The following is a 13,843-nucleotide window of genomic DNA, read 5'->3' on the forward strand; positions in this document are numbered from 1 at the left end:
ATTTTCCTTGTGTGGCGAAAAAATAAAGCTTGGAAGGCGGATGATGAGGGAAGGATAGTGTTAAATCCAAGGAAGAGGCATTTAAATTGGCTAGAATAAGCGGAAAACCAGAGGACTGGGAAAAATTTAGAACTCAACAGAGACCAAAGGGTTTAATTAAGAAGGGGGAAAAGAGCATGAAAGAAAGCTTGTGGGGAATATAAAAACTGACTGTAAACGTTTCTTTAGGTATGTAAAAAGGAAAAGATTAGTGAAGACAAATGTAGGTCCCTTACAGTCAGAGACAGGTGGGAAACACGGAAATAGCAGAAGAGTTAAACGAGTACTTTGTTTCCTTCTTCACAAAGGAAGCCACAAACAATCTCCCGGATATACTCAGGGATCGAGGATCTAGTGGGAGGGAGGAACTGAAGGAAATCTACATTAGTCAGATAAAGGTGTTTGGTAAACTGTTGGGACTGAAGGCAGATATGGTCTGCTTCCCAGAGTAGAAATCGTGGATGCATTGGTGATCATTTTCCAATGTTCTCTCGACTCTGGGTCAGTTCCTGGGGACTGGAGGGTAGCCAATGTAATTCCACTTTTTCAGAAAGGAGGGAGAGAGAAAACGGGGAATCATAGACCAGTTAGCCATGCATCGCTCGTGGGGAAGAAGCTGGAGTCGATTATTAAATATATTTAGTGTTCACTGCAGTAACAACGTTTGTCTGTTGTTTGCACTGCGGTTATGTTCAGGGAACTGCCATGTCCAGCGGTATGAATATTGACTTCTGCCCTTTCACCCAACCATTCCAAGTCACCCTTCAGCCTCATAGCATCCTCCTCGCAGCTCACATTGCCACCCAGCTTGGCAACATCTGCAAACCTGGAGGTGTTACATTTAATTCCTTGTTCTAAATCGTTAATATATATATTGTAAATAACTGGCGTGCCAGCACCGAGCCTTGCGGCACCCCATTGTGCATCGCTGCTTGCAATTCTGAAAAGTATCCGTAAAGAGAGGCGCAAGTAATCCAAGCCTGGAACCACAGGAAGTTGAAGCGCCCAGTCCAGTATTAAATATACACTGTACATGTAATTAATACATCAAGTACTCTAACGGTTTAAAACAAAAACGTTTTTACCTCTCTTAATGCCACCGGTCACTTTGCTGAACACCGTGTTCAACAAAAATGGGTGATTGAACTTTCCAATTGCCAAGGCACCGTCTGCTACCGACAGCGTCTGTTCTTCATCACCCACCCTGCATGAATTAAACACCCGGTTATAAGACCCGCATCAACGATTTCTGTGTTCAAGAAGGCACTGCAGATGCTGGAAAATCGACGGTACACAAAAAAGCTGGAGAAACTCGGCGGGTGCAGCAGCATCTATGGAGCGAAGGAAATAGGCAACGTTTCGGGTCTGAAGAAGGGTTTCAGCCCGAAACGTTGTCTATTTCCTTCGCTCCATAGCTTTTTTGTGTATCAACGATTTCTGGGTCACTTTCCAAAACAGTGCAGATAGTCTCACCTCCTCTTCTGACGAGTTTCCTCCTGAAATATATAACATCAGAAAGATCCATTAATTTACACTCAGCGTCCACATCGTGACAGCAGAAATTTCATCCAAATTGTTACAATGTTCCTACAGATCTTTGCTCTCGTTGCTGATGGAGCGCCCCATCAGTCCGGTATTAAGTCTGAATAAAGTAGTATTTAATACTGGACTTATGGGGCGATTCAACGTCCTCTGGTTCCAGTCATGAATTACATCATTTGTCCAGCAAGGGTCGCCCTATACTCATTGTTACCCTCTTGCGTTTAATATCTATGTGACAAGCCTTGGAATTTTCTTCTTTTTTTTTTTTTAAATAATAGTTTTTTATTGGAGGAAAAAAAAAAATCACAGTACATCTGACGTATGGCATTACATTTTCCTCCATTTTGTTTTTTATAAATAATAATAATATTAATAATATAAACAAAATAACCCTAACCCACCCTCCCTAAACACCCCTTGGCAGCTTATTTTTTCACAATTCAACTATATATCACAAAATCAAATGCACTTTTTAACAATAATAAAGTAACAAAACAGAATAAAGGCGGATCCCCACTTACTGTCAAGTGCCCTCAGTCAACAGGTGGTTCCTTTAGACCCTCAAAGTATGATAAAAAGGGTTCCCATTTCAAATAAAACTTTTCCACAGACCCCCTCAATGTGAATTTAATCTTTTCTAGCCTTAAAAAAAACATGACGTCTTCCAGCCAAGCAGCGGCAGATGGAAGAGTGGTAGATTTCCAGACCAGCAAGATTCTCCTACGGGCCAAAAGTGATGTAAATGTAATGATATCAGACTGGGTTGTATTTAAACCCAAGGTTTTATCTGTTACACCAAATACAGCTACAAGCGGGCAAGGTCTCACTGTCATCCCAAGGACTTCACTGATGGTTTTAAAAACCACTGCCCAGTAGTTAACAAGTTTGGGGCAAGACCAGAATACACGAGCTAGATTGGCTGGAGAGAACGAGTACCTGTCACAGCCAGCGTCCGTCCCTGGATATATGTTAGCAAGCCTGGCTTTGCTTAAATGAACCCTGTGTAAAACATTAAATTGTATGAGCCCCAATCTAGCACATGATGACGAGGAGTTGACTTTTTTCAGCGCTTCTGTCCAGCATTCCTCAGACAGATCCATACCAAGGTCATCCTCCCACCTAGCTTTAACTTTGTTCAGGTTTTGATCTCCTAAATACATCAATTGAGAATATACTGCAGAGATCAGTCCTTTATTTGCAAAGGTAAGAGTGAGTTTATCCAACACTGTGACAGGAGGGAGATCAGGAAAAGAAGGACATTGTTTCATCACAAAGTGGCGAACCTGAAGATATTTAAAGAAATGATTATGTGGGAGGCCATGTTTTTTGTGTAGGTTGTCGAAACTATCAAATATGTTGTTAGTGTATAAATCCTTAATGCACATAAGACCATTCAAACCCCACTGTCGAAAGGCTGAGTCAAGTGTAGAGGGGGGAATATATGGTTACTATGAATGGGACCCAGAACTGAAGCTGATGTAAGCTTATAATGGCAACGAAATTGGTTAAACATTTTGATGGTGGATAGTACGAAAGGGTTGGATGTAAATCTAGAGGGTTTCAATGGCAGGGAGGAATATACTAAAGCTGGGAGAGACGAGGAGTAACAGGATTGTGATTCAAGCAGACACCAGTCTGTATCTGGTCGGTGGAGCCAGAATAATATATTTTGGATATTGGATGCCCAGTAATAATTAATAAAGCTAGGAAGGCCCAGTCCACCTACTTCACGACCTCTTTGGAGAGTGCACTTATTGACCCTTGGAACCTTGTTACCCCATATAAAGGAGGTTATAGATTGGTTAACTGAGTTACAAAATGACTTGGGTAGGAAAACCGGCAAACATTGGAACAAGTAAAGAAATCTGGGAAGTACAGTCATCTTCACTGACTGCACTCTCCCAGCCATAGTGAGTTGCAGACTACGCCATCTCTCAAAGTCAGCCTTCATTTGGCTAACTTGAGGCATGTAGTTAGCTACAAACAGGGATGTGAAAAAGCGGGTGATGTGTATTCCTAAATATACAAAACCTTCTTGAGATATGGGAAAGGGCAGGGTTTCCTGTTGGATCTGTAGGGCTAGGTTGATGGGAAAGCATTTGCTTTGTTGAAGGTTTAGTTTATAGCCAGAAAAAATCCCAAACTGATCCAACAAGGGCACAATTGCAGGGCCACTGGCTGTAGGGTCACTCACATGAAGAAGAAGGTCGTCGGCATATAGAGACACACGATGTTCCATGTTTCCTCTCCTAATGCCCTGGAATAATGTGGTTGACCTAAGTGTGATAGAGAGGGGCTCAATTGCAATCGCAAAAAGAAGCGGAGCCAATGGGCAGCCTTGACGAGTGCCACGTGTTAATTGAAAATAATCTGATCGCAAATAATTTGTCTGTACACATGCTAAGGGTGAATGATATAATAGCTTAACCCAGGCTACACATTTTTTGCCAAATCCCAATCTCTCCAAGACTCTGAACAAATATGACCACTCCACTCGATCGAATGCCTTCTCCGCGTTCAAAGAGATAACAGCCTCTGGGCGCGGAGAAGCACTGGGCGAATAGACCACGCTGGCCAATCGGCGGATATTAGAAAAGGAATGATGACTTTTAATGAAACCTGTTTGATCTTCTGAGATTATTTTGTGAAGTTGGCATTCTAAACGGCAAGCCAGCGCCTTCGCCAAAAATTTTACATCTACATTCAAAAGTGAGATGGGGCGGTATGATCCACATTGAGTCGGATCCTTGTCTTTTTTAAGAAGAAGTGAAATAGAAGCCTGTGAAAGAGTGGGGGGTAATGAAACTTTATCCAAAGTTTCTTGAAACATTTCTAAAAGAACAGGTGTGAGCTTATCCTTAAATTTCTTATAAAATTCTAATGGGTAGCCGTCAGGGCCCGGGGTTTTACCACTCTGCATCGCCATAATGGCATTATTAATCTCTTCCTGCCCAAGGGGTTGGTATAGATTTTCTGCGTCTTCTAATTCCAGTGTGGGTGTTTCCAAATCATCTAAGAAAGTTTCCATATTCATAGTATCTAAGGGGAATTCAGAGGTGTTAAGAGAAGAATAAAAGGCTGTGAAAGTATTGTTTATTTCTTTTGAATTGCTTGTTATGTCTTGGTGTATGTCTGGATTTAGATTCTGGAGTAGTTCCTGAGGATTTGCGGGTAGCAAATGTAACCCCACTTTTTAAGAAGGAAGGGAGAGAGAAAACGGGGAATTACAGACCAGTTAGTCTAACATCGGTAGTGGGGAAACTGCTAGAGTCAGTTATTAAAGATGGGATAGCAGCACATTTGGAAAGTGGTGAAATCATTGGATAAAGTCAGCATGGATTTACGAAAGGTAAATAATGTCTGACGAATCTTATAGAATTTTTCGAGGATGTAACTAGTAGCGTGGAAAGGGGAGAACCAGTGGATGTGGTGTATCTGGACTTCCAGAAGGCTTTCGACAAGGTCCCACATAAGAGATTACTATACAAACTTAAAGCACACGGCATTGGGGGTTCAGTATTGATGTGGATAGAGAACTGGCTGGCAAACAGGAAGCAAAGAGTAGGAGTAAACGGGTCCTTTTCACAATGGCGGGCAATGACTAGTGGGGTGCCGCAAGGCTCAGTGCTGGGACCCCAGCTATTTACCATATATATTAATGATCTGGATGAGGGAATTGAAGGCAATATCTCCAAGTTTGCGGATGACACTAAGCTGGGGGGCAGTGTTAGCTGTGAGGAGGATGCTAGGAGACTGCAAGGTGACTTGGATAGGCTGGGTGAGTGGGCAAATGTTTGGCAGATGCAGTATAATGTGGATAAATGTGAGGTTATCCATTTTGGTGGCAAAAACAGGAAAGCAGACTATTATCTAAATGGTGGCCGATTAGGAAAAGGGGAGATGCAGCGAGACCTGGGTGTCATGGTACACCAGTCATTGAAGGTAGGCATGCAGGTGCAGCAGGCAGTGAAGAAAGCGAATGGTATGTTAGCTTTCATAGCAAAAGGATTTGAGCATAGGAGCAGGGAGGTTCTACTGCAGTTGTACAGGGTCTTGGTGAGACCACACCTGGAGTATTGCGTACAATTTTGGTCTCCTAATCTGAGGAAGGACATTATTGCCATAGAGGGAGTGCAGAGAAGGTTCACCAGACTGATTCCTGGGATGTCAGGACTGTCTTATGAAGAAAGACTGGATAGACGTGGTTTATACTCTCTAGAATTTAGGAGATTGAGGGGGGGATCTTATAGAAACTTACAAAATTCTTAAGGGGTTGAACAGGCTAGATGCAGGAAGATTGTTTCCGGTTGGGGAAGTCCAGGACAAGGGGTCACAGCTTAAGGATAAGGGGGAATCCTTTAAAACCGAGATGAGAAAATCATAATTTACACAGAGAGTGGTGAATCTCTGGAACTCTCTGCCACAGAGGGTAGTTGAGGCCAGTTCATTGGCTATATTTAAGAGGGAGTTAGATGTGGCCCTTGCTGCTAAGGGGATCAGAGGGTATGGAGAGAAGGCAGGTACGGGATACTGAGTTGGATGATCAGCCATGATCATATTGAATGGCGGTGCAGGCTCGAAGGGCCGAATGGCCTCTACTCCTGCACCTAATTTCTATGTTTCTATGTCTCTTATCTGAGGAATAAGCCGTGACGCGGATTGACGCTTCAGTTGGTGAGCCATAAGCCGGCTCGCCTTATCATCATATTCATAATAAAGGCCACGAGTCCGGAGAATTAGTTGTTCTGTTTGATTAGTAGCCTTCTCACATGCAGCCTTCGCGTGGTTTTGGATGGCAGACGCTGTATGTATTTTTTTAAATCATATTTTGAAATATGGCTAATGGTGATATTGATGGAGGCAATCCTGTGAGGTTTATATCTTGCAATGTAAAGGGGCTTAATGGTCCGGTTAAAAGAGCTAAAGTTTTTTCTCACCTAAAACAACTAAAAACAGATATACTACTTTCACAAAAGACTCACTTAAGACTGCAAGATCATAATAGACTGCGTAAAACTTGGGTTAGTCAGATTTTTCACTCCAGATGTAATAGTAGGTCCAGGGGTGTGGCAATATTAATCAACAAAAGAATACAGTTTACACCGTCTGACGTAGTCAGTGACCCTAATGGCCGGTTTATTATAGTTTCCGGGTGTCTTTTTCAAAAACCTGTCGTTTTAGTGAATGTTTATGCCCCTAATTGGGATGATGTTCACTTTGCAAATAAGGTTCTGTCGTTAATACCCGATCTGAACACGCATCAGCTAATTATTTCTGGAGACGTGAACTGTGCTATTAATCCACTGCTTGATAGGTCTAGTTCTAAGGGGACACCTTCTGGTATGGCAAAGACCTTCTCACTGTTTATGCAACAAAATGGTTATGTGGACCGCTGGAGATTTCTGAACCCAACTGCTAGACAATTCTCTTTTTTTTCTCATGTTCACCATTCTTTTTCCAGAATAGACTATTTTTTTATAGACAGCCCCTTCATTCCTAGGGTTAAGAAAATTCAATATACTGCTATAGTAATATCAGATCATTCACCTGTGATACTGGACCTAGGCTTTCCTTTAAATATTAAAGAACGACCTTTTTGGAAACTCAATCTCCTTTTGCTTTCCAATGAAAAATGTTGCAGTTTTGTATCAGCTAACATAGACACATTCCTCGAAATTAATAAAACTGAGTCCGTATCCTGCTGTTTAATTTGGGAAACTTTAAAAGCCCGCTTAAGAGGTCAAATCATATCTTATACTTCATACGCCAATAAAGAACGGAATTTTCTTCTATCCTATTCGCCAATGATCCTACATTGCCACTTCAAACACCCCCTGGTTCCTCTTGCTCCCTGTAGGTCAGCAAGAGGGGACCCATATCGTCTTTGTCTCCACAGACATCATGTTGCCAGCTTGTGACCAGATGTTCATGTCAGACATAGAGAGGATCTGGCTTGAACCACATGGAAATTATGACACTGCTCAATGTGATAAGTACAACTACTCTTCCCGATAAAGATGCAGCCAGTCCTGCCATGGAATGGTGTGTGTTAATGGGAGTAAGGCAGTAATATGACACCGGAGAAAATATACCATTTATTTGGAGACACAAGATGCTGCATAGAGTGGAATGGTGATCAGGCCAGCCAGCATCTGAGGAGGGAAATGTACACACGACGCGTCTGGACAGGAGCCTCTTTCCATCTTATGGAACAGATGGGAGAGTGCTGGTAAATAGAGGCGAAGGGGAGGAACTGGGGCAATAAATGGCAAGAGATACGTGAATTTGGGCGAGGATGACTGGTGAGTGGTGAGTGGTGAATCTCTGGAATTCTCTGCCACAGAAGGTAGTTGAGGCCAGTTCATTGGCTATATTTAAGAGGGAGTTAGATGTGGCCCTTGTGGCTAAAGGGATCAGGGGGCATGGAGAGAAGGCAGGTACGGGATACTGAGTTGGATGATCAGCCATGATCATATTGAATGGCGGTGCAGTCTCGAAGGCCGAATCGCCTACCTCTGCACCTATTTTCTATGTTTCTATGTTTCTATGATGACAGACTGATTGATGGCGCTGCTGATGGCGAAAGGGAGAACATTTGCAACAGAATTGGAATCAGAACAGAGAGAATGTGGTGGGTGCCAAGTAGGTTGGGTTGGGGATCAGCGGTTGGAGAAGGGGAAGCAACATGGTGACGGGGATTGGGGATGAAAAGAAATACCTGTGGGGGACAAATGGATGAACAGGTTTACCTGTAAGATTCAGATTCATATTTAATTGTCATTGTCAGTGTACAGTAACAGGAGAATACAATGTACATGTTGTTGGGTTGTAGGTTGCTCCAAATATGAGGTGTTTGTCTTCCCTTCCAACTGATTGGTTTCAATCAGCCCTGAATTATTGTGGAATTCTGCATTTATCGCACACTTATCCACTATTTTGTGATTGTGCCCTTACACTGAATCAAAGTGAATATGTAACTCCTTACCTTCAGAAATATCAAACTGTCCGTTTGATTCATCCGCTCCTGCAGCTTCAGGAGTTGCTCTTGAATAGAGTTTAACTTCTCTTGAATCTCTTGTAGATTATTCTCCATTGAGTTTAGAACGCTCTCCTCTTCTTCCCGGAGTTCCTTGTGAAAGGACCGCTCTTCCTCATTGAGAATCTGGCGCAGTTCAGCAAATACAGATGTGATGTGGGTCAACACATTCTGTGACTGTTCCTGTCAAATGAAAGATGAAGATCAATAATATCGAGCATGGAATCTAAGACAACAGCACAAGATCAGATAAGGGAAACTGGAAACCTTACCCGAACTCCAGAAATCTTCTGTTTCTGTTGCTGCTCCATTTGCTCCACCGCTGATTTATTTTTTGTGACCGTCTCTAAGGATGTTTTAATCTGCTCCTGTGGATTGAGATTCAGATTCAGTGAGTAAAACAATTAGACCAGACAGAACCAATGAACTGTAGACACAGAACTGCACATGAAAGATTTACAAATAGATACAAACTGCTGGAGAACTCAGTGGGTTAGGAAGCGAATCAAGGCGGTCTCACCTGGAATGATTGCTGGAGTCCCTGTAAGGGCGAAGGTATAGGGGACAGGTGTTTCATCTCCAGCGGTGGCTGGGACTGGGGCAAGTAGGGAGGAGGAGCCATCTTGGGGAACGGCTGCTAACCAGCAGCCGTCCGTTTAATTCGCTTTTTTAAAAGATTTTAGTGAGTCCTGTGTTTCGTCTGTTGGAGAAATTGACTTTTTAATGTGGGGCTAGGAGGCAATTATACTTCTAGGTCCCTACCTGGTCGGTGAGGCAGCTTTTTCTCCGGGCTGCCCCGTCGACCCTTCCTCGTGGCCTACCAGCGGGCTTGGAGCGCCGTTTCCTGGCGGGGACCGCCCAGCACCTCGGCCTCGGTGGCGGCACAGCGCTGGAGGGCTATCGTGGAGCGGAGCGGGCGATGCCTAGCCTGGATCGACGCGCTGGAGCTCCGGTGAGCTGTGACCGCCGTGTTCAACACCTCCGGGCTGCGGGTCTACGGAGCGGAGCGGGCGGCGCCGATTTCAACATCGGGAGCCTGGGAGCTCCAAACCGGCGCGGCCTTGTCGGCTCCAGAAGCCGCGGTCTCCAGCTAGGAAGCGGCCGTTCCAGGTGGCCCAGCCGCTGAGAGGACTCTCCCGATGCCGGATCAACACCACTCGGCCAGAACGGCCAGGAACATCGGGGCTCCATGGAGGCAATTGCGGTGGCCTCAATAGGCCTGACTTTGGGGTGAACTTGGGGATGGGGACTGGACATTGTGCCTTCCCCCACAGTGGTAACCATTGTGGGGGGATGATTTTTTTTGTCTGTAAAGTAATCCTGTTAGTCAGTGTCCAAGATGGCTGCCGGAAGGGAGAGTGGACGCTGGCGCGCTTTAGCTGCCGCTGCTCTCTCTTCACATTGTGTTTTTGAATTTTTGTTTTTGGACTGTATTCTGTTTTTAATTTGTGTTTCTGTGATGTCCTTATTATTTATTTTATTCTGATTATATGTTTTTTATTCCCGTTAATCTCTGTAAGGAAAGGAAGGACATTAGTTTGGAGGATGTGGAATCGGTATGGGTAGAGCTGCGAAACACTAAGGGGCAGAAAACGCTGGTGGGTGTTGTGTACAGGCCACCTAACAGTAGTAGTGAAGTTGGAGATGGTATCAAACAGGAAATTAGAAATGCGTGCGACAAAGGCAAAACCGTTATAATGGGTGACTTCAATCTACATATAGATTGGGTGAATCAAATTGGCAGGGGTGCTGAGGAAGAGGATTTCTTGGAATATATGCGGGATAGTTATCTAAATCAACATGTAGAGGAACCAACGAGAGAGCAGGCTATTTTAGACTGGGTATGAGGAAGGGTTAGTTAGCAGTCTTGTTGTACGTGCCCCCTTGGGCAAGAGTGACCATAATATGGTTGAGTTCTTCATTAGGATGGAGAGTGACATTGTTAATTCAGAAACAATGGTTCTGAACTTAAAGAAAGGTAACTTTGAGGGTATGGGACGTGAATTGGCCAAGATTGACTGGCAATTAATTCTAAAAGGGTTGACGGTGGATATGCAATGGAAGACATTTAAAGACTGCATGGATGAACTACAAAAATTGTTCACCCCAGTTTGACAAAAGAATAAATCAGGGAAGGTAGTGCATCCATGGATAACAAGGGAAATCAGGGATAGTATCAAAGCGAAGGATGATGCGTACAAATTAGCCAGAAAAAGCAGCATACCGGAGGACTGGGAGAAATTCAGAGACCAGCAGAGGAGGACAAAGGGCTTAATTACGAAAGGAAAAATAGATTATGAAAGAAAACTGGCAGGGAACATAAAAACTGACTGCAAAAGTTTTTATAGATATGTGAAAAGAAAGAGATTAGTTAAAACAAATGTAGGTCCCTTGCAGTCAGAAACAGGTGAGTTGATCATGGGGAACAAGGATATGGCGGACCAATTGAATAACTACTTTGGTTCTGTCTTCACTAAGGAAGACATAAATAATCTGCCGGAAATAGCAGGGGACCGCGGGTCAAAGGAGTTGAAGGAATTGAGTGAAATCCAGGTTAGCCGGGAAGTGGTGTTGGGTAAATTGAATGGATTAAAGGCCGATAAATCCCCAGGGCCAGATAGGCTGCATCCCAGAGTACTTAAGGAAGTAGCTCCAGAAATAGTGGATGCATTAGTAATAATCTTTCAAAACTCTTTAGATTCTGGAGTAGTTCCTGAGGATTGGCAGGTAGCAAACGTAACCCCACTTTTTAAGAAGGGAGGGAGAGAGAAAACGGGGAATTACAAACCAGTTAGTCTAACATCGGTAGTGGGGAAACTGCTAGAGTCAGTTATTAAAGATGGGATAGCAGCACATTTGGAAAATGGTGAAATCATTGGACAAAGTCAGCATGGATTTACAAAAGGTAAATCATGTCTGACGAATCTTATAGAATTTTTCGAGGATGTAACTAGTAGCGTGGATAGGGGAGAACCAGTGGATGTGGTGTATCTGGACTTCCAGAAGGCTTTCGACAAGGTCCCACATAAGAGATTAGTATACAAACTTAAAGCACACGGCATTGGGGGTTCAGTATTGATGTGGATAGAGAACTGGCTGGCAAACAGGAAGCAAAGAGTAGGAGTAAACGGGTCCTTTTCACAATGGCAGGCAGTGACTAGTGGGGTACCGCAAGGCTCAGTGCTGGGACCCCAGCTATTTACAATATATATTAATGATCTGGATGAGGGAATTGAAGGCAATATCTCCAAGTTTGCGGATGACACTAAGCTGGGGGGCAGTGTTAGCTGTGAGGAGGATGCTAGGAGACTGCAAGGTGACTTGGATAGGCTGGGTGAGTGGGCAAATGTTTGGCAGATGCAGTATAATGTGGATAAATGTGAGGTTATCCATTTTGGTGGCAAAAACAGGAAAGCAGACTATTATCTAAATGGTGGCCGACTAGGAAAAGGGGAGATGCAGCGAGACCTGGGTGTCATGGTACACCAGTCATTGAAAGTAGGCATGCAGGTGCAGCAGGCAGTGAAGAAAGCGAATGGTATGTTAGCTTTCATAGCAAAAGGATTTGAGTATAGGAGCAGGGAGGTTCTACTGCAGTTGTACAGGGTCTTGGTGAGACCACACCTGGAGTATTGCATACAGTTTTGGTCTCCAAATCTGAGGAAGGACATTATTGCCATAGAGGGAGTGCAGAGAAGGTTCACCAGACTGATTCCTGGGATGTCAGGACTGTCTTATGAAAAAAGACTGGATAGACTTGGTTTGTACTCTCTAGAATTTAAGAGATTGAGAGGGGATCTTATAGAAACTTACAAAATTCTTAAGGGGTTGGACAGGCTAGATGCAGGAAGATTGCTCCCGATGTTGGGGAAGTCCAGGACAAGGGGTCACAGCTTAAGGATAAGGGGGAAATCCTTTAAAACCGAGATGAGAAGAACTTTTTTCACACAGAGAGTGGTGAATCTCTGGAACTCTCTGCCACAGAGGGTAGTCGAGGCCAGTTCATTGGCTATATTTAAGAGGGAGTTAGATGTGGCCCTTGTGGCTAAGGCGATCAGAGGGTATGGAGAGAAGGCAGGTACGGGATACTGAGTTGGATGATCAGCCATGATCATATTGAATGGCGGTGCAGGCTCGAAGTGCCGAATGGCCTACTCCTGCACCTAATTTCTATGTTTCTATGTCCTTGAGATTTCTGAATGGCGCCCAAAAATAAAATGTATTATTATTATTATTATTATTAAGTGACTGGGCAAAGGGCTGGTTTTGGGTGGGAGTCTGTGTGAACCGAACAATCGCCAAGGGAGCGCGTTCCGCAAAATGCAGAAAGGAAATTCTGATAATGAAATTCTGTTTGTTTTTACCTTGTAGCTTTCAACGGCTTCTTTAATCGGCAGGAAACTGTGAGAGTTGTGTTCCCGCGCGTCTCGGCAGATCAGGCAGATCAGCTTCTTGTCGGTTTCACAAAACAGCTTCAGTTCTTCCTGATGTTCCTCGCACTGAAGTTCTTTCCTTTCCGTGTTCAGGCTCAATTCTCTAGCTTTCTCAGACAGACTCGCCAAGGCCCAATTCACAATGAGGGTGCGGTCTGTAAATTCCTCTCTACATTCCGGGCAGGAGTTTCTCTCCTCCTTGTCCCAACTCTGTGTGATACAGGAGCGGCAGAAGTTGTGCCCGCACTCCAGTGTAACCGGATTGGTGAAGAAATCCAGGCAAATGGGACAAATCGCGTCTTCGGTTATACTCTGGATCTGGTGTTTCGAAGCCATTTTAACTCCGACCACTTCCTCCCCCCTTCAGGAAGCTGCCAACCCGCACAGAACCGCAGTTGTCTACTACGCCGCACGCTGCAGTGCGCGGGGAATTGATTCTGTGTTGAATAATAGGAGGTAAACAAAAATGCTGGAGAAACTCAGTGGGTGAAGCTGCATGGAGAGAATGAAAAGCTGATGTTTCGGGTCGAGACCCTTCTTCATACTGATTAACCGTGAACGTCGCCTATTCCTTCGCTCCATAGATGCTGCCTCACCTGCTGAGTTTCTCCAGCATTTTTGTCTACCTTCGATTTTTTTCCAGCATCTGCGGTGCTTTCTTAAAGACTGTTGGATAATGTTGTTTTGCTGCGAGTGTTCCGGGCGAAGAGCCTCTGGCAATCTCCCACTGATTTCACAGCAGCAAGCGGCTGGTAACTCGTTAAACGAGTCCGAATATTACGGGCGGTAGACA

The 13,843-nt window shown here is 44.1% G+C and overlaps 1 protein-coding gene and 1 long non-coding RNA gene across 2 annotated transcripts; both read right to left on the bottom strand.

Annotated features, from left to right (window-relative positions):
* Window positions 1-730: 730 nt before the first annotated feature.
* Window positions 731-8,678, bottom strand: LOC116970152. The gene is made up of 3 exons (XR_004411033.1): window positions 8,567-8,678; window positions 1,513-1,535; window positions 731-1,243 (listed from the first exon to the last, which is right to left on the bottom strand). It is a non-coding gene; the product is annotated as an uncharacterized LOC116970152 (long non-coding RNA).
* Window position 8,679: 1 nt separating this feature from the next.
* On the bottom strand, window positions 8,680-13,545 carry LOC116970154 (nuclear factor 7, brain-like). Its single transcript, XM_033016865.1, has 4 exons — window positions 12,982-13,545; window positions 8,890-8,985; window positions 8,784-8,800; window positions 8,680-8,743 (listed from the first exon to the last, which is right to left on the bottom strand). Exons 1-4 carry the CDS (start codon window positions 13,384-13,386, stop codon window positions 8,680-8,682), a joined length of 582 nt encoding a protein of 193 aa, XP_032872756.1. The 5' UTR covers window positions 13,387-13,545.
* Window positions 13,546-13,843: the final 298 nt, after the last annotated feature.

The sequence above is a fragment of the Amblyraja radiata genome, unplaced genomic scaffold, assembly GCF_010909765.2.
Source record: "Amblyraja radiata isolate CabotCenter1 unplaced genomic scaffold, sAmbRad1.1.pri scaffold_575_ctg1, whole genome shotgun sequence".
Taxonomy (NCBI): domain Eukaryota; kingdom Metazoa; phylum Chordata; class Chondrichthyes; order Rajiformes; family Rajidae; genus Amblyraja; species Amblyraja radiata.